The 27,062-nt window shown below is 35.9% G+C and overlaps 2 protein-coding genes across 4 annotated transcripts in view; one reads left to right on the top strand and one right to left on the bottom strand.

Moving 5' to 3' along the window:
* Positions 1 to 21,626, bottom strand: part of CCDC82 (coiled-coil domain containing 82) — a 33,310-nt gene extending 11,684 nt beyond the window's left edge. The window contains exons 1-6 of one of the 3 annotated variants that reach the window (XM_066248046.1): positions 21,544 to 21,626; positions 16,030 to 16,760; positions 15,348 to 15,564; positions 5,709 to 5,801; positions 4,414 to 4,538; positions 856 to 1,026 (exon numbers count right to left, since the gene is read on the bottom strand). In XM_066248046.1, the coding sequence (XP_066104143.1) occupies positions 856 to 1,026; positions 4,414 to 4,538; positions 5,709 to 5,801; positions 15,348 to 15,564; positions 16,030 to 16,746 (1,323 nt within the window). In that variant the 5' untranslated portion in view covers positions 16,747 to 16,760; positions 21,544 to 21,626. Of the gene's footprint in view, positions 1 to 855; positions 1,027 to 4,413; positions 4,539 to 5,708; positions 5,802 to 15,347; positions 15,565 to 16,029; positions 16,761 to 21,086; positions 21,404 to 21,543 lie in introns of those variants that run through there. The other 2 variants (XM_066248054.1, XM_066248039.1) reach the window with 2 other exon arrangements.
* Positions 21,627 to 21,695: 69 nt separating this feature from the next.
* Positions 21,696 to 26,698, top strand: JRKL (JRK like). The gene is made up of 2 exons (XM_066248025.1): positions 21,696 to 21,771; positions 22,185 to 26,698. Exon 2 carries the CDS (start codon positions 22,331 to 22,333, stop codon positions 23,903 to 23,905), a length of 1,575 nt encoding a protein of 524 aa, XP_066104122.1. The 5' UTR covers positions 21,696 to 21,771; positions 22,185 to 22,330; the 3' UTR covers positions 23,906 to 26,698.
* Positions 26,699 to 27,062: the final 364 nt, after the last annotated feature.

The following is a 27,062-nucleotide window of genomic DNA, read 5'->3' as shown; positions in this document are numbered from 1 at the left end:
GATTGTTCAGAGGGATCTGGTCAATTATTGCCCCAAAATACTGAGGAATCATATTTCCCAATCTAGCAGAATTTGGATAAATAGCATATGTCTATCTTAGTAATTGATGGTAAATATTTAGTCAACTTTGGGTCTCTAACTAGCCCCCAAAACACACACCCCCTTCATGATAAACAGACTCACCAGAGGGAGCTTTCAATATCAATGTTTTTGCATTTTGAAATGTAACACTTTTACATAGATTAAAGAAAGAAATAGAAATAGTCTGCATCTGCACCTTTTTTCTCTTCACATTGTTTATCAAATAACTTTCTTCAAATATTTTCTTCAGTTTTGTCTATTAATTCAAAATTAACAGCACCATATGTATATGATAACTACTCTAGGCTGACACACTTCTGATATAGCCTAGGTTAGAATATGGCTTTCTTTCAATTCTCAAATTATTATCAATGCCTAGAATGACTAGGCATCTTCAATTATTTGCTTGTGAAATGTCAATTTGGTAGATTATAAAATTTTTCACTTGGGTCAAATTCTCCTTTAGATCCAAAAGGTACTTCTGTGTCTCCTGCCTCAGTTTCCTCCCTTTCTATCCTCATCCTCTCCCCTCTCACTCCCTCCCCCCGTCTGGGTGAAGTGTACTTAAAGAATATACATGGATTTTAGTATCAGACTGAATTGGGAGTGAATCTGCTTATAAGACATATTTTTCACAAACAAAAATTGTACCCTTTCCTTGTACTCTTTTCCCTTCTAGTGCTTTCTCCATTTGTAAAAGTACCTTAGCTGTTTGTGCAAGCTTATGTATTTAAAATTTCCAAATGCTGAAAACTAAAACGAGGGGGGAGATACCTGTTCGTCGTGTGACATGAAGTCGTCTGTCTCCATAGTCCTGGTGTCGTACAGCTTTCCCGACAGGCGCACTGAGAATTTGCAGTAGCGATGCAATCCACAGGCCTGGCAGGAGCAATTCTCAGCATTCCTTAAGTCAATACTCACATTGGAATAATTTTCTACCCGCTCCTGGAAACCAAAAATGCAATTAAGCTCTAAAGGATTAGAATGATGACAACAAAATACATCATAGAAAGAACCTAACCAAATTAAACCAAGATTAGGAATCGTAACAACAGAATGGTACACAAGAGCAAAACACTGGTATTTCTATTTCCAACTTTAATACTGAGCACATGGCAAGTGTCTGACAAGATATTTTTTGTATTAAAAATGAATTTATAATTTAGAATATTTACTAGAAAGAAATCAAACTAGAAAATTAGCTCTCACACTTAGGAGTAGTAATAAGCAGTGATTTTTACAGGTTTTCTTTTCCTTCCTCTCATCTCTCATTGGTATTAATGAGGCATTAATTAGTTAAAACTAGAAAACAATGAGCAGCAAAAGTTAAGAATATAATAAGAGAGAATATAATAATGAATATAATAATTCATTTAGGTTAGTCAACAATTGAGAAAAATAAGATCACATTCAGTTTCCACTGTGTGAATTATATTTCCTACAAAATTGTCCAGAAATAATTTAATCCTTGTTTGCTTTCTTACTAAAGTAAATAAAGAAGTTGAGACGAGGACTGTGAGGTGGCCAGGATTGATCTGGACTGTGCAATAGCTGAGTTAGCAATGAGTAAACAAACAAAATATTTGGCATTCATAAATAAGCTTTATTGAGCTGTGAAATTATTTGTGCTTGGGTATTCTTGCTAGTGCTCTAGGCCTGTGCTAGAGGCTACTGTTCCAATTAGTAGAGTAGGTTAGGTTTTACCCTAATATTTAAATTGTACACAATGAGCATATTAGCAGAGTTACTAATCCACTTTCACATTCTCTATTAAGTATCAAACAGACTAATAGGTTTCTTTTTATATTAGATGATTCACAACAACTACCTTTTGCCCACCTTTATTACTGGTTCTCATATTTCATGCCACATGCCACTTATAGGCTGACATTCAGAGTGAATAGGTTCCTAACCACCTTCCCACCCTGCTCTGAGTTGCTCAGGGAAGCACACGCTAAGTTCGAAGTTCTATCAGCTCAGTCCCCTGAGAGCCTACAACAAGCAGAGCTCTCCTGTTCACTCATATTGGACATCTAATATAAGTAAAAAATAAACTTGGCTGAAGTAAGCTATTGAGATTTTTGTTGTGGGTTTATTTTGTTTGTTATATTATTTAATTTTTGCAGTCAAACTTAGCTTATCCTGACCAAGATTGTACTGAATCACCTATGTCTCTAAATTTTTAGGCTAATATTTCATTGTATCTTACAGTTATTCCATAACATTGAATAGTCCATACTCAGCATTACCTACTAGTATGGTAAAGCATAATAGAGCACAGGGCTTTTGAGTCAGATAAACAGTAAAAAAATTGAGGTTTCTAGTTTTAAATATTGGCTTAGCTCATTACTAGCTGTATAACCTTATGTTACTCAATTTATCTGAGTCACAGTTTCATCTCTAATGTAGGAAATAATAGTGCCTCCCTCATGGGGTTAACTTTGAAGACTGAATAAGATATTTCACTTTGCATGTAAATTATCTGGCAAATTAAATGACCAATGAGTAATGCCATTTTTCTTTCTATTAAAGAAAAAAATATTCATACCATGTTCTAAGAGCTATATTATCCGTTTTACTTTCAAAGTAAGTAAATATTTTCCTTTAAAGCAGGTAAATATTTTCTGTATCTGAGGAAGAAACTGGAGTTTAGAGGTTAAAAACACCCAAAGTCAAAAAGATACCCTAAACTCAAGTCATCCTTACATCTTTTGTAATCTCCTAACTGTCCCTAACAGAAACCATCTGTGGCTAATTTATCATGAGGTAATTTAAGGCTGAACAGGTCTTGTGTGAAGCCAAATCTCCTGACATAAATGAAGTAGAGTAGCTAAAGATTTAAGTGCTAGAAGAACATTAGGGCAGTAGTCCCTAACCCCCAGGCCAAGGACCGATACCAGTCTGTGGGCCATTTGGTACCGGTCCTCAGAGAAAGAATAAATAACATTAAACGTTGTCAGAATAACAAATTTAAATACAGCCTGAATAATGAGGACATGCTCGTTCCTCCTTTAACTTAGCCCAATAAATATCATAAGTTCGACAATTATATTTAAAAATACCACAGTTTTTATGCCGGTCGCATAATTTTATTTTGTGCATTTATTCGTCCCACCCTAAAGGCCAGTCTGTAAAAATATTTTCTGACATTAAACCAGTCTGTGGCCCAAAAATGGTTGGGGACCACTGCATTAGGGAACTTGAACTTCACTTATCTTGCTGTTTCCCTTTTGCCAATAATCATTAGAAGATAGAATATTGGAAGAAAAAAGAAACCTTAAAAATCATATAGTGCACTATCTACTATTAGAGTTCATAAAACACAAATATAGGCCCTGGCCGGTTGGCTCAGTGGTAGAGCGTTGGCCTGGCGTGCAGGAGTCCCATGTTTGATTCCTGACCAGGGCACACAGGAGAGGTGCCCATCTGCTTCTCCACCCTCCCCTCTCCTTCCTCTCTGTCTCTCTCTTCCCCTCCTGCAGCCAAGGCTCCATTGGAGCAAAGTTGGCCCGGGCGCTGAGGATGGCTCCATGGCCTCTGCCTCAGGGGTTAGAATGGCTCTGGTTGCAACAGAGCAATGCCCCAGATGGGCAGAGCATCACCCCCTGGTGGGCATGCCGGGTGGATCCCGGTCGGGCGCATGTGGGAGTCTGTCTGACTGCCTCCCTGTTTCCAACTTCAGAAAAATACAAAAAAAAAACAAAAACAAAACACAAAAAAACCACAAAACACAAATCTAGAAGATAACAAGGAATCCAAATAATCTTATGAATTAAAAACTTACTCAAATTGGCTGAATTACAAAATCTTAAAGTGGAGAAGGATGTTAAAGATAATGTAGGCTTGAATTTCCCAAACTGTTACGGAAATCAGTTATTCCAGGAGATGATAAGTATTTCATGAAAAGGAGCCTCACAATAAAACACGAATTTGGAAAATATTACATTGTAAATGGCTCTTTAAGATTTACATTAATACTACTTGAAAAGTCGTCCAGTTAAGTTAAACCCATTGTTTCCCAAACTTATTTAACAACTTCTTTTCTGGAACAACAATTAACATCCTGCCAGATAATGTTGTCATTTTAATACATGGGCAAAGGCCTAGAGATGTTTTAATGTTATTCATTATTTAGAACCACCTAATTATTGGAAAGACATATAAGTGTGAATAATTGAAACAAGAATAGCCTTTAGAAGTGGTAAGAAACAAGCTGATTATTTAACAAAGAAAAATGCCAATAATTTAGAAGATTATTCAACCTGCCTGAACACTGAAATTCTGAGAGGTCTCCCACTGCTCCCTGGTTCAAAACCAAATAAAACTGGATACCTTATACTGCTCTTTCCAACGACTTCTAGAGGATAAGCTCTCCAGACGAGGCTGAATGAAGCGGTTATCCAAATAATGAAGAGATGTCAACATGTCTTGTGCATATGATTTTTTCCTGGTGCCATCTGTTTAGGAGAATAACAATAGAAAACCCCAATCACTTTGCTCTTGTAAAATAGTTAAATAAAAGAATATTTAAGGATTTCTTCCCATAGCTTTAGGTTGGTTGGTTAGGAACATTTTAAATTAAAATAAATTTTTAATGATGTAAAAAAAAATCATTCCATCAGAGCATTAGGGAAAAGAAAGAGCTACCCAGGCCTTCTAACTGCTCCTTGAACATAACAGACTAACTCTTTCCTAAGGGTCTTTGTACTTGCTGTACTCTCTGCAAGATCCACGCAGTGCTTCCTCCCTCACTGCAGGTTTCTATTCAAAAGTCACCCCTTGAGACACTGTGTCTGACCTATCTAATTCTGAAACTTTTCCTTATCTTTATCACTCTGGAGCTTCCTAGCCTGTTTTTTTTTTCCCCCCAGAAGAACTAATCACTGACTGAAATCCTATTGTGTTATATATTGGTTTACTCATTGTCTGTCTCTCCCATTAGACTTGATATGAAGGCAGGAATCTCATGTCAGAGTCACTACAACATCCTGAGCCCTCAACGCCTGATCCTTAGTAGGCACTCAACAAATATTTGTTCAAGAAGTTGTGAATAAAATCTTATTTTGGCATTCGGGTAGATATTTAACACAACATATTTATAGTGTTTATTAAGTGCCAGACACTGTGCTAGAGGTAAGGGTTAGGTATATAAATAAATAGAAGGTAAGTTTCTCTCACACTCTTGGAAGGGAGGAAGGCGAGTGTATACACATCAGTACCAGCACATGCAGGACAATGGCAGCACAAATGAGGGAGTGACAAACACGACTTGAGTGGGTGATAGCTAGCTTTAACAGTGGAAGTGATTTTACATTTACCCACACAGTCTAAGGTAAAAAGGGATTATATTCTAAGGAGGAATAGCATGAGCAAAGTTACAAAAGCTTAAAACAGCATATAACATTTGGGGAAATTCAAGGAGCTTAGACAGGTTGGGACAACATACGAGTGCTGAAGTACCCTGCTGTTTTAAGACTGTGTGTCCTGTATCTTCAAATTCACTGTGAATTCTCTAAGAGCAGGGGACTGTCATATTTCTTTTGTACTTTATACATTTCACAAATAATAATATATACAGTTATTTAAAAATTGGAAAAAAAATTGTTATATTCATATTATTAACTTACCATACAGAGTTTCCAGAAATGATTCATCTAAAGCATTGATCAGAAGAGCCTTCACAACTCTTTCAAAGTGAGTGTAGTGGTCACTAAAAGAATCTGAAATTAATTTTAAATATTAGAATCTGGTAGACAAAACAATTCCTGAATATAATAGGTTCATGTCTCAAAGTTAAGAAGGTTATAGTATAAGAAGAAGAAATTGCTTAATTATTCTAATTTTATAGGTGCCTCAGTGACATCTCTAGTTATTGAACAAACCTCAACTTTCCAGATTTACTGGTTTCTAATCCAAAGTTTCTAGTTATTATTTCAAATAATCTTCACTTTCCAAACTTAAGGAAAATTAAGAAACATGTTGTAAAACAAGTCAAAATCATCTCCTGTGTCCCTAAGTTTAACTATCAACTTGATAATTAGAGAGAGCAAGGGAAAAACTTCTATAGGTGGAGTATTCAACATGTACACCAAGCTTGTTATTCCTTTTCTCCAAAACATGTCACATACAAAATTGTCTGTTAAATTGCTACCCTAGCCAGAATCCCAACAGATATACAAATTCTATTTCCATTTCTGCTGCCCCACATTTAGAAATTTCCACATCAATTTAGAAAACATGTCTACTCTTTCTCATATCAAGTATATAAGCCTACTTTCTCACTAACCCACTCTGGTGCATGGAATCATCTGTTTGACCAGATAGGCAATAATAAGAGAGAAGGTCCCTGCTATTTCCCATTGCTCTTGGATGACCCATTGCCCTTCCTTGACCCAAATGGTCATCATAGAACATTTGCTTTGCTCTGGTCATCTGTGAATACATATTAAAAGTAGCCTGAGTATTTCAGGAAAAATGGAAGATAGTTGGTAAGGGCTTAAAGTAAAAGGAAATATATTATTAGCATCCATGAGTGAATTTGGACTTTGCTTTCAGTTGAAATAAATCAAAGAAGGGATTTAACATGGAGAAACCTTTTAACTTATATTTTAGTTACTGAAAAGGCTGTATAATTCCTTTCTTAGAATTTAGGGGAAATTTTTAGTATGCGGTATATTTCTTTTTTAAGAAAACACCTTATTGAGTACTAAAGTGAACAAAATAGTTAAAACTAAATGACAAAAGCAGACAATTTTCACTTTAGAGGGCCTTGACTAATTGAAATTACAAAAGAATTGATCATAGCCATTTATGAATATATTCTTTAAAATCATTAGAACACAACTAGAAAATAAAATACTTCAAAAGAATTCAACTTTGACTATACTTCAACCTCTGTAAATAACATTATAGTACTAGAAGATAATTTAATTTGTATGTGTTAAAGTGCACTTATTTTTTACCTAGCACTTCTCAAATTGTATTAAGAAAAAACTGTTTTGAGAATATTAATAAATAAGTTGAGGAAAAAACCCAAATCCATCCCCTGTGCACCTAAATTTAACTATCAGATAAACTGAAATAAAATGTTTTACCTCACTGAATTTTTATTGGTCTTGAATGTGCTAATGTGCAGTGTTATCTACTCAACTCTACTTTTGGAAACTGCTGCTCTATTTCAAAGACCCTGCAGTGTCTCTTTAGGATTGGACTAAAAGGGCGGATGATCATGATCATCTGGAGTTTCTTCCTAATCACAGAATCCCTCCCCTATCAATATATATCATGAGCTCCTTCAGAATAGTCAGGAAAAAGACCTTGATTTCATTGAGCTGGAGTGGATGGGTAGGTAGTGGTGGAATCTTACTCCTGGCATCTCAAATTAAAAAAAAAATGTATCGAGCAAGTTTATGCCAGGCATCATTTTACACACTTACATGCATTGCTTTATTTCTCACAACAAGCTTACTAGGTACTATCATGACCCGTGGTTTATTTTTAGTTGAGGAAACAGATACGGAGAGGATGTAAAACCTCCCTAGGATCACACAGCTAGTATTAAAACCAAGGTTGGAAGCCAGGGACTCTGGACTCCAGATTTTATGCTACTATCTTCTAGGTAGATATTGTTTTGATACAATTATACTTCAGAACATGAAATTTTAGACTTGGATGGAAAATTGGAGGAAATAAAATTCAAATATCTCATCTTAAAATTAATAAATATGACATAAGGATGAAATAACTTACACAAGGTCACACAACTAGATAGAAGCAGAGTCAGAATCAGGATTAGAGCTCAGACCTCCTCCAGAACTTTATTCAGTGCTTTATTTCCTCTATTGGGTCGGGTTCTGTGGAATAGCCTAGGACTATTGTTTAAAACTTTCCTCCATAATTATAAAAAAAATTGCAAAAGGATACAGGAGAAAACCAACACTATTTGTGTATTTGCATAGGTTGATTTTTTCAAAGTAGCTAATTTCCTCACACCCAATCACTGGATAGTCTGGTCATTATGTTGATTTTCCATGCATCCTTTATCATGCATTAACTTCACATATATGTTAAGATTTTGTTTCCACACCATCTTCCTACTGATCTGGCTGTCATGCTCATGTCAGTATTACACTGCTTTACTTATTGCAATTTTCTGATAACTTTTTATTTCTGGTGGAGCAAGTCCATTTGATTTATTCTTTGTTTTCAAATTTTATTTATTCTCCTATATTTGTTCTTCCAAATGAACTTTAGGATTGTTTTGTAAAGTTAAATCCAAAAATTTCAGAAGAAATAACTTCTCATACTATTTATTACCTTCCAGATATATGCTGTCTCTCTTCTTTCCTTCACTGTTTTCATTTTTATTTCACAGCAAAGCCTGTTCTTGTACTTAGGAAGCTATGCTTTTCTTAAGATTAGGCCTAGGAACTTGATTGTTTGCTAGTGCAAGTAGAATGTTTCCTCATTATGCCATCTAAATCATTATTGACAGTATACAAGAAAACAAGGTTTTTTTATTTAGTTTCTGTGGAGTTTTTTGAGAGAGACAGATACAGGGATAAGAAGGGAGATGAGAAGCATCAACTCATAGTTGTGGCACTATAGTTGTGCACTGATTGCTTCTCATACGTGCCTTAATGAAGGGGAGGGGCTCCAGCCGAGCCAGGAACCCCTTGCTCAAGCTAGCGATCTTGGGCTCAAGCCAGCGACCTTTGGGCTCAAGCCAGTGACCATGGGATTATGTTGATGATCCCACACTGAAGACAGCAACCCTGCATTCAAGCCTGCAACCTCGGAGTTTCAAACCTGGGACCTCAGCATCCCAGGTCAACACTCTGTCCACTGCACCATCAGTCAATTAAGTTTTACTATTTAATTGTGGTTATTTTTCTAAGATCCTTTACTAATTCTAAAATAGTAAGATTCTCTTAGATACTTGTAGGAAATGAGCTTCCCAGGACATTGCAGAACTACAGAGAGAAAGAGAGAGAAAGAAAGAGAGAGAGAGAGAGAGAGAGAGAGAGAGAGAGATACTGTTCAGAAATTCTTGGGACTGACTCAGCATTCTCCTCCTACTCTGAGGAGGATGTGGTCTTGCTACTGCTAAGTTTATGTTAAGAACAAGAGAATGTTTATAAATATTCTCTTAGGTAGAATTGTTGGTGTACTTTCTTCTGGAATGGAGGTAATAAGCCCAGTGGAAAAGGGCAGAGGCAGAACAAGAAACTGGCTGCTTTGTCTACTCTAACAGGTCACACCCTCATCCCTCATAGGGGAAAAAGAATATGAGAAAACCATAAATATATGCTGCATCTACTTCTGCTCACAATGTATTCACATCTTTTAACTTGTGTATCTCTGGTTAAATAAATGAAAAACTTACAGCTTTTGTATACATATATAATCATATTATATTCAGTCTTTTCCTTTTCAACAGTTATATTTGTTTTACTTTCATATTTTGTTATTCAAAACACTAGAACAAAGTTATATTTTTGTCTCTTTATTAGAGAGTATCTCTAGTGCTTCATTGTAAGTGTGTTGGCTATTGATTTAAAATATGGTTATGTAAAGGACATATCCTGATATTACTATTTTTTAATAGTTTAAAAATATAGACATTGAATTTTATCAAATACCTTTTTAGAATCTATCAAATTATGGTATATATTTTTTCTCCTTTGATATATTGTTTCAATTATATGGCACTTAATATATTAACCATTTTTATAGTTCTAAAAAGAATGGTTAGATAACATTTTCTTTATTTTTGTAATCAGAAAAGTATTTCCTTCACATGTCTATTTGCAAATCTATTTTCATCAACTCATTGGGATGTATGCCTCTTTAATCTGCATAGTGTGTTCAGCAACTCAGTATTTTCTCCTCACACCTTTAAATTCCCATCTCCACGTCTTCCCATCCAAAATATGGTATGCTTCTTAGTACATTCAAATCTTTTACACATCTCACTAAAGTTATGTCATTTTCTTCCTTTAGGTTTCCATGTTTTCGATTTCCCTCCCAGGAATGTGTGAAATAGGGTCTTCATTTCTATTCTTTTATGTGTTGTCTTCTCCCTCAGAATGGTTTCTTTTTCTTCTCTATACTAAAACTTCTTAAGTTTAACCTATCATTGATGAGATCTTATATACTGTTAATTCTGCTCTTTACCGCTTTCAATATAGATTTTACTTGATTTTATATTAATTTACTGGTGATTTATCTTTATCTTAGATAGCTCCCTTTCATCTCAAGTTGTTCTGTCCTTCTAATTTCCTAGTTCTTTTCCACAGATTGCAAAGCAAATGTTTCATACAATTTTCTTATTTCCTTTAATAAAACACTTTTCACAGGCATTTTCTTCTTCTGAGTCTCAGGACAACATTACCTTTGCCTTTTGCAAAAATAGTTCACTGGTACTTCTTACTTATCCTGGAGTAAGAGGGAAAATTCTAGGATTTAATATTCAACATCAATGGTTGTGAGACTGTTCTTACGCATACTCTGTGATGTGTTGGTAGAATGATTAAGTTAATGTTCACTCTTAGTCCACTTCCCAGTATTCTAGCAAGTATTTATGTAGCAAGGCACCAGAGATGTACTTCTATACTTGCATGTCTACTACTTGGTTCTCTGTCACTGAATATATGCGAGAGTACTGGGAAAATACTCTTTGGTACCCACAAATTTGAGGATTATTCCTATCTACTGGTATATATTTTTAGTGAGTGAACATTACAGATTTGAAATACAATGGAACACTGTTATCCTATCCCTCTACTTTTTATCATGTCTTTTCTGGCAGTCTCACTGAATGTAAATATAAGGATTGGTGAGAAGGGATAAAGACTATGACTTTTTTCCAATGCTGCAACCATGCAGCAAGTGGGGAAACCATTCTGAGGTGGCACTGATGCTACAAGAGTTCCATATCCACCTCAAAACTCACTTATGCTACCGATCAATCATTATGTTTTGCACATATTGGGTCTGAGGTGTCTGAAAGACACTCTTATGAAAATATTTAATAAGATAAAGGAAGGAAAATTGGGACATAGGCTTTGGAGAAATCTACAACGGACATAAAAGTTTGGGAATTTTTGCCTATAGATAGGGCTGAAGTTATGGAGAAGATTGGTTGAAGTATAAGCAAAACAAAGGCAGTTTGAGAATGAGACCTTGAGGAACATCAACACTTACATGACAAATGGAAAAAAAGGAAAGCAATACTATAAAAGGAAAGGCAAGGACGAGTGGTAGCACAGAAACTAAAAGGAGACCTTTCTGAAAGTGAGAGTGGTCAATGGTTGGTGGCAAAGCACATAGCAATACCACATTCACATATGAGAAATAAAGGGCATTTTGGCAACTAGGAAATTATCACTAACTTTAATGAAAGCAATTTCACTCGACTGATGGGTGCAAAGTATTGTACAATGCTTTGCAGTTACAGGAAATCTGAACAAAAAGATTTAGAATAGTGGATAATGGAAATACCAACTCAAGAAAGGAAAGACACCGAATATGGTTACAAATTAAGGAAAGATAGCCTGTAGGGACAGAGCCAGAAGAACATATAATTAAGACTACACAAGATAGCCCTGTCCAGTTGGATCAGCAGTAGAGTGTCGGCCTGGCGTGTGGAAGTTCCGTGTTTGACTCCTGGGCAGGGCACACAGGAGAAGCACCCATCTGCTTCTCCATCATTCCCTCTTTTTTCTATCTCTCTCTTCCCCTCCCACAGCCAAGGCTCCACTGAAGCAAAGTTGGCCCAGATGCTGAGAATGGCTCCATGGTCTCAGCCTCAGGCACTAGAATGGCTCTGATTGCAGCAGAGCAATGCCCCGGAGGGGGCTGAGCATCGCCCCCTGGTGGGCATGCTGGGTGGATCCTGGTTGGGTGCATGCGGGAATCTGAGTCTGTCTGCCACACCCCCTTATCACTTCAGAAGAATACAAAAAAAACAAAAACCCACAAATGAAAATGTATTGCATAAAAAATAGATCACATCTCTCTCTGATGTGGAGATACTCAGTAGTAAAAGCACAAAGATCCTTGGTATTTACCTAAATGAGTTGAAAATGTATGTCCACAGAAAAATCTATACACAAATATTTATAGCAGCTTTATTCATAATTGCCAAAACTTGGAAACAATGTGTCCATCAACAGGTGAATGGATAAACAAATGTGGTACATCCATACAATGAAATACTATTCAGTGATAAAAAGAAATGAGTTATCATGCCACATTAAGACATGGAGGGAACTTAAATGCATATTATCAAGTGAAAGAAGCCAATCTGAAAAGGCCATATGCTGTGTGATTCCAACTATAACACTGGAGAAGATAAAACTATGGAGACATTAAAAATATCTGTGATTGTCAGGCATTCAGGGGAGTGAGTAAAATGAGATTTTTAGGATAGTGAAACCATTGTGTATGATATTGTTATCGTGCATAACTGTAATGTTACTATACACTTGTCAAAATCCATATAATGTATTACTCAGCCATAAAAAAAGAAATCTTGTCATTTGTGACAACCTGTATGAACCTAGAGAGTATTATGCTAAGTGAAATAATTCAGACCCAGAAAGACAAATATGTATGATTTCACTTATATGTGGAATCTAAAAAAAATTACAAAAAAGAAACAAATGCACAAATACACAGAACAAACTGATCATTGCCAGATAGAAAGGGGGTTATAGGGATGAGTAAAAAAGGTGAAATGGATTAAGAAGAACAAATTTCCAGTTATAAAAGAGTCACAGGGATGTAAGGTACAGCATTGAAAATGTAGTTGATAATAGTGTATAAATTGTATATGGTGTTAGAAGTGTACTAGACTTATTGTGGTGATCACTTTGCAAGTTATATAAATGTCTAATTCTTATATCATACACCTGAAACTTATGTCAATTATAATTAAGCAATAAAAAATTTAAAATACAAAAAAAAAATCCATAGGACATATAACACAAACAGTGAGCTGAGATAAACTAAAGAATACTGTATCAATACTGGCTCATTATACCACATGTACAAAACTAATGCAAGATGTTAACAACAGGGATATTGTGTGTGAGAGAAGTTATAGAGGAACTTTTCACTCAACTTCTCAGTAAATCTAGAATGGCCCTTAAAAGAACAAAAGCAAGCACAGAGATATAGAACAGAGAAAGAAATAAAATAGTTACTACATGCTGGACTTTTATTTTCACTAGTTAGCAGAAGTATGAGTGGGTACCTCTCAGCAAAGGTGCAATCACATTCTCTATATGGGATACACATCCAGAATGATGGGATACCTCATAACTGAATTTCCCTGAGATTCAAATATCCAGGTGGCAGATGACCCAATGCTAGTCATTAGCTAGATCCCTATCACTGGCATCTCTATAACTGCTGAATTTCTTGAAACTTGATGCATACCTCAATCTCCTATTTTATCAAATATCATGAGTTCGAAATTGAACCATTACACATTTAGTTTTTGCCCTTATAAAAAATTTTTGAAAGAATGCATTCTTTAATATAAAAAAAGTATATATCCAACAGCCTGTTTTTACCAGTTGTAAAACATCACAAAAACAATCTTTGAATTTAGGTACAATTATAGGAATCAGAATAATACATAAAGATACCCTAAATTTTCAGGGTCCAATTATTAGTTTTCATTAAGCACATGAAAATATAAAAACTTCTCATTTCCTATCTCTGAAAGGTTTTAATGAGTGACACTTCAAGTCCTGATAAACCAGTAGTTCTACAAACCAGTGGTCTGTAGATCCCTGTGAATGCCCAGGTCCATTTGTGATCTGTGAGGGTGAAACAGTAACACTAAGATAATCATTTGCTGTTTTCACTGTTAAGATTTTCACTGATGGTGCAAAAGTTACTATGGGTAAGGCAGCTGGTCCCCTAACACGGCAGTTGCACCAGACTACTAGGAATTATTGTAGTCATCACTGCTATTCACTCAGTAAAAAAAACCTACTTTCACATAAGTATGTCCTTAATGAAGTGGTAAAAATTATTAATTTTGTTAAATCTGGAGTCTTGAATATTCACCTTTTTAGCATACAATGGATTGAAATGGAACGAATGCATAATACTTATGCTACATACCAAAGTATGTTCAATCATACTTTGAAAAAAACTGAGCTGGGAACTGAAAAAGCCTCAATTATCATGAATGCCATGTTTATTTGAAAGAACTGACAAACTGGTTATTCTGGCATAACAAATATTTTCTCAAAAAATAAAAAAACACAAAGAGAATGTGTCATTTCAAGTATTTATGTTTTTGTTGTCAAAGACCAAAAAACCCCAGGTTTTTAAGTAGAAAGTAGAGTTCTGAAAAATTTGAATCTGTTACTGTGAACTTGATAGCTTCCCCAACCTAAAGAATTTTCTGATGAGATTGGTGGTTAATATTAACAAATGTGATTTTAAAATACTGTATCATAAAATGTGTCAATATTTGGAAGATCCGTATAATCCAGAGAACCAATACTTTACAAATGACCAATGCATGATGTTACAAAATCATGGATGGGTAAAATGAGATCCACTCAAAGTGCAAGATGGACCAATGGGTTGTAATGTAAATTAGTACTAAAATTTCATTTATATGGTTTCAGATTCCATACTGCAAATATCCTTTAAGAAACTATCACTTATCTAATCATTGTGTTGTGTCAAATGAGAATATCCACAATTACTCTGAAAATATTCTTCCCTTTTTCAGCTATTTGTGTGAAGCAAGTCTGTTTCTATTCATTTGAACAAAAACATCACAAGGGACTGAACACAAAAGCAGATATAAGAACCCAACTGTCTTGCCTTCTATTAATCTGGTCGTTAAACATATTTATTAAAACGTAAAACAATGTCATTTTTCTCATTTTGGGGGGACAATATAGTTATTTTTCATAAAAATGCTTTTATATTTATGTTTAATATATTTTTAAGTGAAATAATAAATATATTTTAAATTTGTATTTCTACAATAGTAAATATTAACAGCTATAACCCACAGAAACAAAAGTTTTTTTTGGGTCTCAATAATTTTTAAGAGTATAAAGGATTCCTAAAACCACTAGAATAAACTATTGTCAGACTGACAAAGTTATCTAAAAATTTGTCGCAGTTTCTAATAGATTTAGAATATGACAGTAACAGGTTGATTTCATACTTAATATAAACATCATGATTAGAACAGTCATAAAACATTTTCTTGGTATTTAACTTACAAAGCGAATTCTGTTTTACTAATTTCAGTTGTGATGTAGTCAATTTTTCTCCTTGCTGGCTTTTATTCTCTTCATCACCCTCTTCATCTTGTACTACAAAATCATCAATAATATAATCATCTCCATCTTCATCAGATTCATAATCCTCTTCTTCTCCCTCCTCTTCCTCCTCCTCCTCATTTTCATCACTGCTTGGGCAGGATTCCTTTTCACAGTCCTAATTAAATTAAAACATAATCCCTTCAGTAAACTGTACCTTTAAAATAGTATGGTTGTAAAATTAAGAGATTAAATCTGAAACAAACAAAAAATGACCCATAAAAATTAATTTTATATTTTAAGGTTAAAGAAAATCTTGTCATATTAAACATTGAAATTTGAAATTAGGAAGAAGATAATATACCTTGGTAAGTGATGTAAAATGTTTAAAATAGACATTAAGATTATAAGTAGAAAAACAGGAAAGACCATACAAAACAGTCTTTCAATTTTAAAGAATTATGTACTGCAGCTCATGATAAAATTATATATTAGATACAATACTGCAATCAAATGTATTCATGGATACTTCATTAAAATTAAATTCTAGAACTATTGAGAAATAGGACAGACTCAGCCTTTTCATTTTTATAAAAATTAAGTAAAAATTTAAAAACAGTAACAAAACCAAAATATAACACACCTCAAAATCTCTACTACTATTGTGTCTCTGACGAGATCTTTGTTTTGAGAGTTCTTTTAGTTTCTGGAGTTTTTCTTGCCTTCTTGCAGCTAAAGTTTTCTCAGGTTGTCTTTGCTCTATCTCTGCCGAAGAACCTTCATCTTCAACCACTCTACGTGGACGTTTAACACCTACTTTTCTAACTAGGATATCACTACCATCACTCTCATCGCTGTCATACATCACAGAGGACTTCCTTGTTCTTTTCCCTCGCTTAATGTGTTCTTCTTCTAAATCCTCCTCTGTCATTTGTTCAGTGTGTTTGTTGAGGTCATCACCCTCTTGACTTGAATGCTTTTCATGATCTGTTAAGTCAATACTACTATGATTGGTTTTGTTCTTTTCTTCTTCATATGTGGAACTGTTGTCAGTGTTAATGAGATGCTCACAGTTGTTTCCTTCATTTTCAACTTTAACTAATTTGAGCTCTTTTTCATTTTCTGGCTTGTTATTAGCAAGCTCTTCATCACTGTCAACACTTTGATCACTATCAAGCTCTTCATCACTATCGAGGTCTTCATCACTATAGAGGTCTTCATCACTACCAATGTCTTCATCACTATCAAGTAATTGTGAGACACTATTTCTTTTAGTCCGTCTCCAATCAACTCGCGATTTCTGCTCACGCTCTTGAGTTCTAGAATTTTTCCTTGTTTCATGTCTTCTAACATGTATCATTTTCACTTAAGCTTCTACAAAATAAAGTTATTAGAAATATAGTAACGATAACCAGATTATAACCGTGAATGCATTTATGGTACAAACTATTTTTATTTGGCATTATAAAATGGTCCCTGAAGGTAACATCACATGAAATATCTGAGTGAAGATAGGAGAATAGTTATTCAATGAATAATTTATTTAACATCTATGAAATCATTATATGAATATCTATTCTGAGTTATGCTGTTTTGCTGAGACACAAAGAAAAATCATGGTCCTGTGCTTCAGAACATTATTATCCACATGTAAAACTAAAACACAGAAACATATAATAATTAAGAAAAATGCAAGGAAGTATTAATTTAGTACCAAGTGAATAAAAATAACTGATAAAAGTGTAACAATGTAGAAAGACCATAATAGCAAGTGCTTCACTGAAGATTTTATTAAACAGATACAGTACAATTGAGTTCTAAAGGACTGGCTATATTTGAACAAAGAATGAAAGACAAAAAGTGATTTTAGGCAGATAAAAATGGTAAGGTTGAAACTTTGGCACTGAAAAAGAACATATTAAGTTTAGTAAATAAGCAATACCTATTACTACTATATAAGTTTCACACCAAAAAGGTTATGAAAAAAAGGCTTTATGCTAGAAAAAAGATACAAATATAGAAAAGTAGGGTGGGATTACCACAACGATTTAACCTGTAAGCAAAGAATTCTGAACAGAGAAATGACATGATCATTCAATTTATATGAAGAAAGTTATAAAGTCATAACTGACATAAAAAAATAGTGGTGCAAAGGTGAAAGATAACCCATCCACTAAGATTGCAGCCTCTATATAATTTAGTAAAATAGCAATGGCTTTAAATCACTCAAAGTTAAAGATACAATAGAATTCAAGAGAAAACTTACTAACGATCCAATAATGTAGTCAGGCAAAAAAAAAAAAAAAGCGAAAAAGTTTCATGGCAAAGCAGAGCATGGTACTGGGAAAGGAAAACAAATGCTTTAAGATTCTGATTCAGAAGAGGATGAAATCCATTAAAATTACAAGTATATAGTAAAGGAACACTTAAAGATAAGATATATACTTCTGTGGTTGCTAAGGAAATTAGAAATATCAAAATGTAATGAGATTGACTTCATAATATGTACACATATGGGAGGTTATGTATTCAACTGTGTGCTATCTCTTTCAAAGAGATCAACTTATGAGGCTAATTATTCCAATATTTCCACCATGGCACAGAATATTCCTAAAGATTTCCTAAAAACCATAGTATCAAAAATATGTATATGTATATGAAATTAATCACACTTTTTTTTATCTCAAAGAGTGGTTTTAAGTAGTGACTTTATTTATCTCATTTATAAGAGACTGTGTGAGTAGCTTGCAGAAATTAAATCCAATTTCAAAAGATGAAGATTTAATTACCATTGAACATATTTTTTAAATGTACTACAAACTTGGAAGTTAATTAAAAAAAATTTTTTTTTTTGAGCAATGACAGTATTACTGAACCAAGTTTATGGCTTCCCAAAATGATTACTTTGGAGGAAATGGGGTGGGAATAATAACAATTCATTTCATTGTACAAATTCTGGTATGTTTATAAAGTAATGAGACTACTTCTGAAATGGTAACAACTCATATAAAATCAGAACAATGGTTGTTAAGATTACATACCAGAAATCAAAGTGTAGGCAGAAGTCCAACCTTATTACAGTAACTGCTACAAGATAAATTCAGTACTGTAACAGCAATTTAACAAATTCTAGTAAATAGACCAAACAACCTGCTTTTGACATTACACTTGGGTTGTATCTTATAGAAGGCTTATAAAATATAAAAATCAGCAAAGAATAAAATTGTGTGTAGTCAAAATTACCCTTTAAAAAAAAATTACTCTTTAAAGTTGTTTGTTTTTTTGTACACCATACTGCTTCAAAATATGTCTACTCAGATTCTGGTCCATGTTTTTAACAGATTAGTTTTTTCTTTTTATTAAGCATCAGATAAATTAGGCAGTTTACATTTTAAAGCCATGCAGTACAAAGAAGTACTTTTTAAGCACATATAGTTGAATTTGCATAAACTAAGTTGTGTATGTGCTTTACACTGTACTGAGAAGGCAAGGCTTTCTAATAAATCTGAACTGGGAGAAATAAAAGTATCATAAAAAAATGGCAAATATGGCTTCAGTAGATACACTGAAGATGGACAAATACGGACAGTGGGAATATTAAAGTGAAAGATCTTATTGGTAATCAAAAGCAGTTTCATATACACTAGATGAGTATCTTACAAAACTATGTATACACCACACTCGAAGATAGTTACTTATATCAACAAGTAATTCTTACAACAGCGGTAAAAATGATTAAGAATGTCGCACTATAAAAATACCAGTGACTACACAAGTTGAGCTATTTAAAAAATAACCCTATCTATACAGTAATATTTCAATGCATTTTCATATGTATTTTTACCTTGACAATATCCTAAAAGGTACTATGTTTATAAAAATCAAAGTCAAGGACATAATATTTAAATGACTTACTGAAGATCATACGGCTTGTTAGTTAGAGGAGGGATTAGAAACCAGGTCTCCTGATTTCTGGTCCAGTGCGACACAGTGCTGCCAATATTATATTTATACAAAGTAATAAAAATTACACTTTTAAAAAGTCAATATTTTATGTCTTATTCATGCTAAATTTTAGCTTCAAAAGATAATTACTAAAATATAGTATTTTAAAGTTTGCAAACATGCTTCTTTAATTATGTAAATGAATTCTAATGCACGAGTTAGGCCAGAACTTCTGAAAATTAGTTTCTAATAGGAAAGAAAATATGTTCTAGACTTCCCTCTACCATCTTACTGATTATACTGACAGCAAAATTAAAGGGATTCCCTATTAGGTCAAAAAGTAAAAATTTTTAAAAAAGCCAGTTTCTGATGAGAAAAAAATTGTTTTGAAAAAATTTCAGTGTTGCATGTTTGAGGAGACACGACACCTTTTATTTCATTAAAATCAAGTTTTATTTGGCCAAGGGTCTCTTTCATATTTCAACATAACCACTGATATCAATAATGTCAATTCTTTCCCTGAAATAAGATAACTGGAATATGGTTGGATCCTCCTTTAAAAATTGTGGATACTTCTACTACGTTAGCTGGGGTGGTGGGGGTGGTGGGGTGGTGGTGGTGTTAAAGGAATGATGATAGAGGGAAATGGGAGTGAACTGAACCTGAGAAAAAGAAGGAGGTAAAGAAAGGTAGGTTGATAGGTAAGACATTTCTTGGTCGTTAAATCCTTACAAATGGATGTAATTTCCATATACACTGAGTATACACTCAACTTCTTGAAATAAGAATAAAGCTTTCTAATGATACCTTACCTGTAGACAAGGAAAAAAAAGACTTCAAACAGAAAGCATTAAGTAAGTGAATGAAGACAATATTATCACACCTTTGTGCTTCTTGGTTAGTAACATGTAAGACGTACATACAGAGCTATGCTGATAGTCAAAGAATATAAAGGTGATAATCCATATTGCTCGTGCTCTTTCTCTAACACGGTAACTATACAACTAATAAGGGGTACTTTAATGCCACTTGCATTTCTCATAAAAAGAAATATACTCTCTTGTAGACCTTGAGGTTAATTAATCCTCAAGAAAGGATGCATTCCTAGAGAATCACCTACATGCCCTATAAACCATGTAGGTGGCAGTTTACACTTTAAGATTTGAAGCACAGTGAAACCCTGGCAATTACTTGAAATTCCACCAGGAGGAATACAATCCTATTTGTAGAACATTATCCCTCCTTAATGTTTGCTTTTATATGACAGTTCAGAGGGGAAACCTTACTAAGCCAAAGAAACAGTTACTTCATGTACTGTACGTGCCAACATAAGCACGGAGCTGCGGTGTTACGAGAAGAAATCAACAACAGGGGTGTCTGCTCCCAAGGAGCTCACAATCTGATGAAATTGCTGTGGATATCAATCTGAGGCAGACTAATACATGATTTAGGGGCCCCATTGAATAAACTGATCATCGTTCTTCCACTGGCTGGGAAAATGGGCAGCACACGACAGAACAGCAAATAGGAAATGAAGAAACATATACAAACAGGAAAGACGATTTCCCCCCCTTATCGCGGTCCAATACACAATTTCGCAGAGTGAATTCTGCCAGTGTGGCGTCCTGGACAACTATAGCATTCATTAAAATCTCTAACACTGAAGGTGGTTCGCTAAATTCAACAGGGATGACTGGCAGAAGGAGGAACAGGTTCTTTTGGGAGCAAACACCAGTCATTTTCAGGATTACAAACCTGGCTCTCAGGTGGGCGCAGGTACCGGCGCTGACGCCGCCAGTCAGCTACTCTGCCTCGGAGAGAGGAGCACCGCAGCTAGGGAAGAGGACCTTACAACCCTCCTCGATGACGTGCGCTGGACGACACAAACCCCTACCCTAGAGGAGCTCCACACGCAGAAAACAAACATGGGTCGGGCGGGAAGAGCCAAAAACCCGCGAAACCACCACTCGAGTTCCTAGTATCAGCCCCGCCCATCCCCGACCGCAGAACTTGCACCCCGCCCACTGCAGCGCATCCCCGCGAGTGGAGGATGCGCCCAGGGCTGTTCCGCCCACCCCGAGAGCACCCGCGGGAATTTTTCTCCTGGCCCGCCCGCAAGCACGGCTTCCCCGCCCTTCTCGTAAATCATTAGCAGCTGAAGCGCGAGCCAGTCCCGGCCCTGAGCTGGCCCGCGCCGCCCCGGCGTCCTCACCTTTCCAAGCGCCCCCGCCTCTGCCTCCGCCTACGCCTCCGCCCCTGGCACTGTCGAGACCGACGACACTCCTCCTGGTTCCGGGGATCAGGGGAAGTCCCGCCTCTGGGAGGGGTCAGGGGCGGGGCCCGGAGGCGGGCGGGGGCGTCTTCCGGGAGCGTGCGCAGGGGGTGGAGCGGCCGCCGAGCGTTAGTCAGGGAGTGCTGTGGGCTCACGGTTCCAACTGAGGTGGGCAGCGGGGCCCCGCGGGCTGTGAGGGGTCGGGAAGACTGTCGGGGCCAGGTCCAGCGCGGGGAAGTGGGCTTGCGGTGGCAAGGGCTGGCCGCCGGGGAAGGAAGCTAAACAAGCGTCCCCCTGGGGACCGGAGTCATTTCCCCGCTCCATGGCTTTTCCGCTCTCTGCCGTAACTTTGGGGTGTGGCGGGGCTTAGTGACGGGCGCCTCCCGGGAGCTGGGCGCGAAGGAGGTTTGTGGTCACAGCGGGGTTGTAGGTTTTCCCGCGACCACCGGGGGTATAAAACAGATGTTGGTAATCTGGATTATCCGCGGTGACTCGGGGCCTCCTCTGCTGCCCATCTAACTTAAAGGCCTATTCCCACAAACTTCCTTCCCTCTCACCTTCCTCTGCTGTCTCTTTGCCAGCCGAGCCCAGCCTGGGACGGCCGGGGCCACCCGGTTCCTGCTGAGGTGGGAAGACTGCGTCTGTCACACGGTGTTAGAGTGTGTGGGACAGAAGAATTGTGTGGACTGCTTCATTGTGAGCTCGGGAAGAGCCCCAGAACCTCACCATGTCCGGGAAACGGAAGCGAGTGGTGTTGACTATTAAAGATAAGCTTGACATAATAAAGAAGCTCGAAGACGGAGGTTCTTCCAAACAACTGGCAGTTATTTATGGAATTGGTGAGACAACAGTTCGGGATATAAGAAAAAATAAGGAAAAGATTATAACGTATGCAAGCAGTTCTGACTCCACAAGTCTTCTGGCTAAGAGGAAATCAATGAAGCCATCTATGTATGAAGAGCTGGACAGAGCAATGCTGGAATGGTTCAACCAGCAAAGAGCAAAAGGGAATCCTGTATCCGGACCCATTTGTGCGAAACGGGCAGAGTTCTTCTTTTATGCTTTGGGGATGGATGGTGATTTTAACCCCTCTGCAGGTTGGTTAACTCGTTTTAAGCAGCGACACAGCATCAGAGAAATAAACATTAGAAATGAAAAATTAAATGGAGATGAGACGGCTGTGGAAGATTTTTGTAACAACTTTCGAGCCTTTATTGAACGAGAGAATCTGCAGCCTGAACAAATCTACAATGCAGATGAAACAGGACTCTTTTGGAAATGCCTACCTTCCAGGACTTCAGTAATCAAAGGGAAATGTACTGTCTCTGGGCACAAGTCAATTGAAGAAAGAGTCACTATCATGTGTTGTGCCAATGCAACAGGTTTACACAAACTTAAACTTTGTGTTGTGGGGAAAGCAAAGAAACCTCGCTCCTTTAAGTCCACTGACACCTCAAACCTGCCAGTTTCATATTTCAGCCAGAAAGGTGCATGGATGGATCTTTCCATTTTTCGACAGTGGTTTGACAAGATCTTTGTGCCACAAGTTAGAGAGCACTTAAGATCCAAAGGCCTGCAGGAAAAGGCTGTGCTCTTGTTGGATAACTCACCAACACATCCAAATGAAAATGTCCTTAGGTCAGATGATGGTCAAATATTTGCTAAATATTTACCACCTAATGTGGCTTCATTGATTCAGCCCTCAGACCAGGGTGTCATAGCAACCATGAAGAGAAACTATCGTGCAGGTCTTCTCCAGAACAACTTGGAAGAAGGTAATGACCTGAAGTCATTCTGGAAAAAGCTAACTCTGCTAGATGCACTTTATGAAGTAGCGATGGCATGGAATTTGGTTAAGCCAGTTACCATTAGCAGAGCATGGAAGAAGATTCTCCCTACCATAGAGGAGAAAGAAGGCTTGGACTTTGATGAAGAAGATATTTCACTGGCTACGGTGGCCACCATTTTGCAACACACCAAAGGACTGGAAAATGTGACAACTGAGAACATTGAAAAGTGGCTTGAAGTGGATAGTACTGAACCAGGTTATGAAGTATTAACTGACAGTGAAATCATCAGAAGAGCACAAGGCCAGACAGATGAATCCAGTGAAAATGAGGAGGAGGAAATAGAACTGATTCCAGAGAAGCATATCAATCATGCAGCTGCTCTCCAGTGGACTGAAAATTTGTTGGATTATCTAGAACAACAAGGTGATATGATTCTGCCTGATAGACTGGTGATACGTAAACTTCGAGCCACCATCAGGAATAAACAGAAGATGACCAACTCAAGTCAATAATGGCATTTCAATGTTACTGTTTTGATGATTGTAACTCTTAATGTCTTTGCAATAATGGCTTTATTTTGCGTGTATGTGTTCTGAATTCTCAGACACAGGTCTATGAAATACAGATATAGAAATATATCTGAAGTGATTTGAGGGTTATGTGTTTTGCATCATCCGTGTCTCTTGTCCCTTTGCTTACACAGATAATCTGAAGCTGATTGTGTGAATATAAATTACATGTACACGTTTTCACTTTTGTAGATCTATAATTATTTCTTCTATAACAGTGGCATTCCCTAAATTTTCTAGCAAAAGTTACAGATAATGAACAGATTGAGCATTTTTCTGAAATCATGTCTGATTTACAAGCACTTCCACAGTAATATTTTCTTGTGCTAGCCCTCTTAAATGGTTGTCTGTTTTGTGTATCTATATGCCAAAAGAATGAGGAAATAACTATATTGTTAGATTTCAGGGAGATCTATAATTCAAAGTGAAGTGTAATAATGAGAAGGAACCTGATCTATGAATTACAAATATAACTTAAAAATCATATTTCTGTTACATTTGTTTAAATAGCAAAAGGGGGAGATTTTTCTAGAAATGGAAGTAAATACAGTACAGGAAGTGATTGCTAAGTTAGAAAACTTTGAAAGCAGATATATAAAAGATTCTAATCTATTTGTAGAAAAAGAAGTTGAAATTTTGGGGTGCTTTAAGTTATTTATTCAAAGGGAATAAGGCTTTTAATTGGGTCTTTTTATAAAGAATTTGGGTAACAGTATAGGTTTATTATTTATTCATCTAATTATAGATAAGTTTTGTAATGTTATATGAACTCCCACCTTATATGTGGGGGAACATCTTGGGGATTTGAAAGTTATATTTTTTATTGTATACTTGATATTGTGTGTAATTTGAAAAAATGTCATACCTTTTATTTCATATAAAAATAAATTTTTTATTGTTTTTAATAAGCCATAGGTCATGACCTGCTTTATGAAGAAAGCAAAAATGCAAATTCTTTGAAATTTCTTCTTTTATTTTGACACTTATAAAACATTCAAATTCTAGAATTTGAAAATTTTGATAAATTTGCATAGCAAATTTAGTATGTTTATTCAAGATATGAAAAGATTTTACCTCTGAAAATTTGTGATTTAAAAGCAAAATGTCTCTATAATGTTTTGGCCCTAAATTCAGTGATTTTTTTTAAAGGTATAACTTTATCATTGAAATACTTTGCAATTTATAGTGCCTTTCTTAGAATTCTAAAACCTAAAAAAGATTTTTTGCTTTCATGATTTCTGTTATCTACATGATATATGTCTAGATTTTTTAAAAGATATATATGTGATGAGAATTTTAAAAGTATGTGTTGCATGAATTGTTTCAGTGCCCAGAGGAAAATAACATCGGAAGTTAACAGATACTGAATCAAGTAATTACACCTTCTATAAATCAATTGTATGTAAATGGATTTTTCATCTTTCTAAAATGAAAATATGTACTAAAAAGCTTCTTGGAATTTCTGTCTGGATTTGCTCAGTTTTTAAAATTAACATTGTCAGTGAAATTCTGTTATATATTGCCACCTAGTGGTTAATTAACATTACTGTTAAGCTGTGTGGTTTTAAATTTTAATATCTAGTAAAAGGTTCACTGTTTTGTGGTCCAATGTGAATCTTGTGACTCTTCTCCCACCTGTGAGAATGTGCTTTCTTTAATTTACAGCTAGCTATTTGTTCTTTTTTGAAGCTGCCAACACTGACAGGCTAACAGTACTGTTTTGGACCTTTCTACCCTTAAACAATTGTAAAGCTGCCAATTACTGAATACCATGTTATAATTCTAAGCGATGCCCTTATATAATCCTAAAATTGTGAATTAGGTGGAAATACTGATGATATGTTCACACTCTTAATCACTGAAGATCACCTCTTGTCTATAGGTAAGAATTTAAACCCAGGTATTGACAACAATGCCTGCACTTTTATTATCCACCTGGGGCTAACTTGTTAACCATTTCAAATCTTCAGCATTTATTCCTACTGCCACTCTCCACTACCTGCCAGTTAACTAATTTACTTAACTCTTTTTTAGTGCACTTACGGTAACAATTACCTTTCCTTTCCCCTTTTGTAAGATTAGTCTTCCTCTTTACTTTGTAGCTCAGTGAGAATCCTTTCTCACTTCCAAATTAAAACCCATCACTGGGGAAAAGTTCATGCAAACGCTGATTCAGCAGGCAATCTCAAAGAGTTGGCACAGTACAGTACTAACATGAAAATCTTGCTAGACCAAAGAGATTGGAACCCATTATTATTACCAAAAGCACATGAGCTTGTATACATTCAGATCCATAGTGCTCAAAGGGAAAATAAAAGCCCCCAAATAACATGTTATGTGGAAGAAAATAAAGGTTAGGTTCCAATTAGGTGGCTAAAGAAGAAAGAAAATTCAAGAGGAATGTTGCTTGCAGTGAGGTTCATTTTGTAATGATGTGCATTTCAGCATTCTAGCCTTGGGCTTACTAGTATGTGCTGCTCATTCATAGATGGTCCCTGTAATCTGTTTTTTCCCCTCTCTCACTTATGGAATGTTACCAAGTCAGTGCCAAGCTAAATATGTTTGTTCAGTAGTTGTGACTGTTTAATGGATGATGTCAGAAGATGTTTGTGTACTATCTCTGCCCCCAAGACATAAATTCTTGGTTTCAAATTCCTATTCTCTTACTGTGCCACCAGTTTCTACTTTCTTTTTATTTCTCCACTAAGTAATTAAACATAGATTTATGCTTTCCAATCAGTCTTGCCAAGTTTCTCCATCAATGAGCCTTGGTACATCTCAGAAAACCAACTGTACATTACAAGGTTTCTTTATACCCGCACTCCTAATAGCCAAGAATTCTGTAAGAGTAGTTTAACCTGCAGGGGTTCATACAGGAAATTAGGAACTTGCTTTTTATGAGAGATTTGAGTCTTTTGGGGATAGATGGGTGAGGGAAGTAGAATTCTTTGCCAGGTTTAAGTTCAGTGAATTATTCTAAAGAATCTTAATATACATGAATGGTTTCTAATACACTGTTTGAATTTAGGTGTGTTGGCATATTTAACTCCCTATTTTTTTTTTTTTAATTTAGTGAGGTTGTGAGGCAGAGACAGACTCC

The sequence above is a fragment of the Saccopteryx bilineata genome, chromosome 1 (genome assembly GCF_036850765.1).
Source record: "Saccopteryx bilineata isolate mSacBil1 chromosome 1, mSacBil1_pri_phased_curated, whole genome shotgun sequence".
Taxonomy (NCBI): Eukaryota; Metazoa; Chordata; class Mammalia; order Chiroptera; family Emballonuridae; genus Saccopteryx; species Saccopteryx bilineata.
Note: the sequence above shows the minus strand (reverse complement) of the source record. Positions and strands in the feature narration are given on the sequence as shown.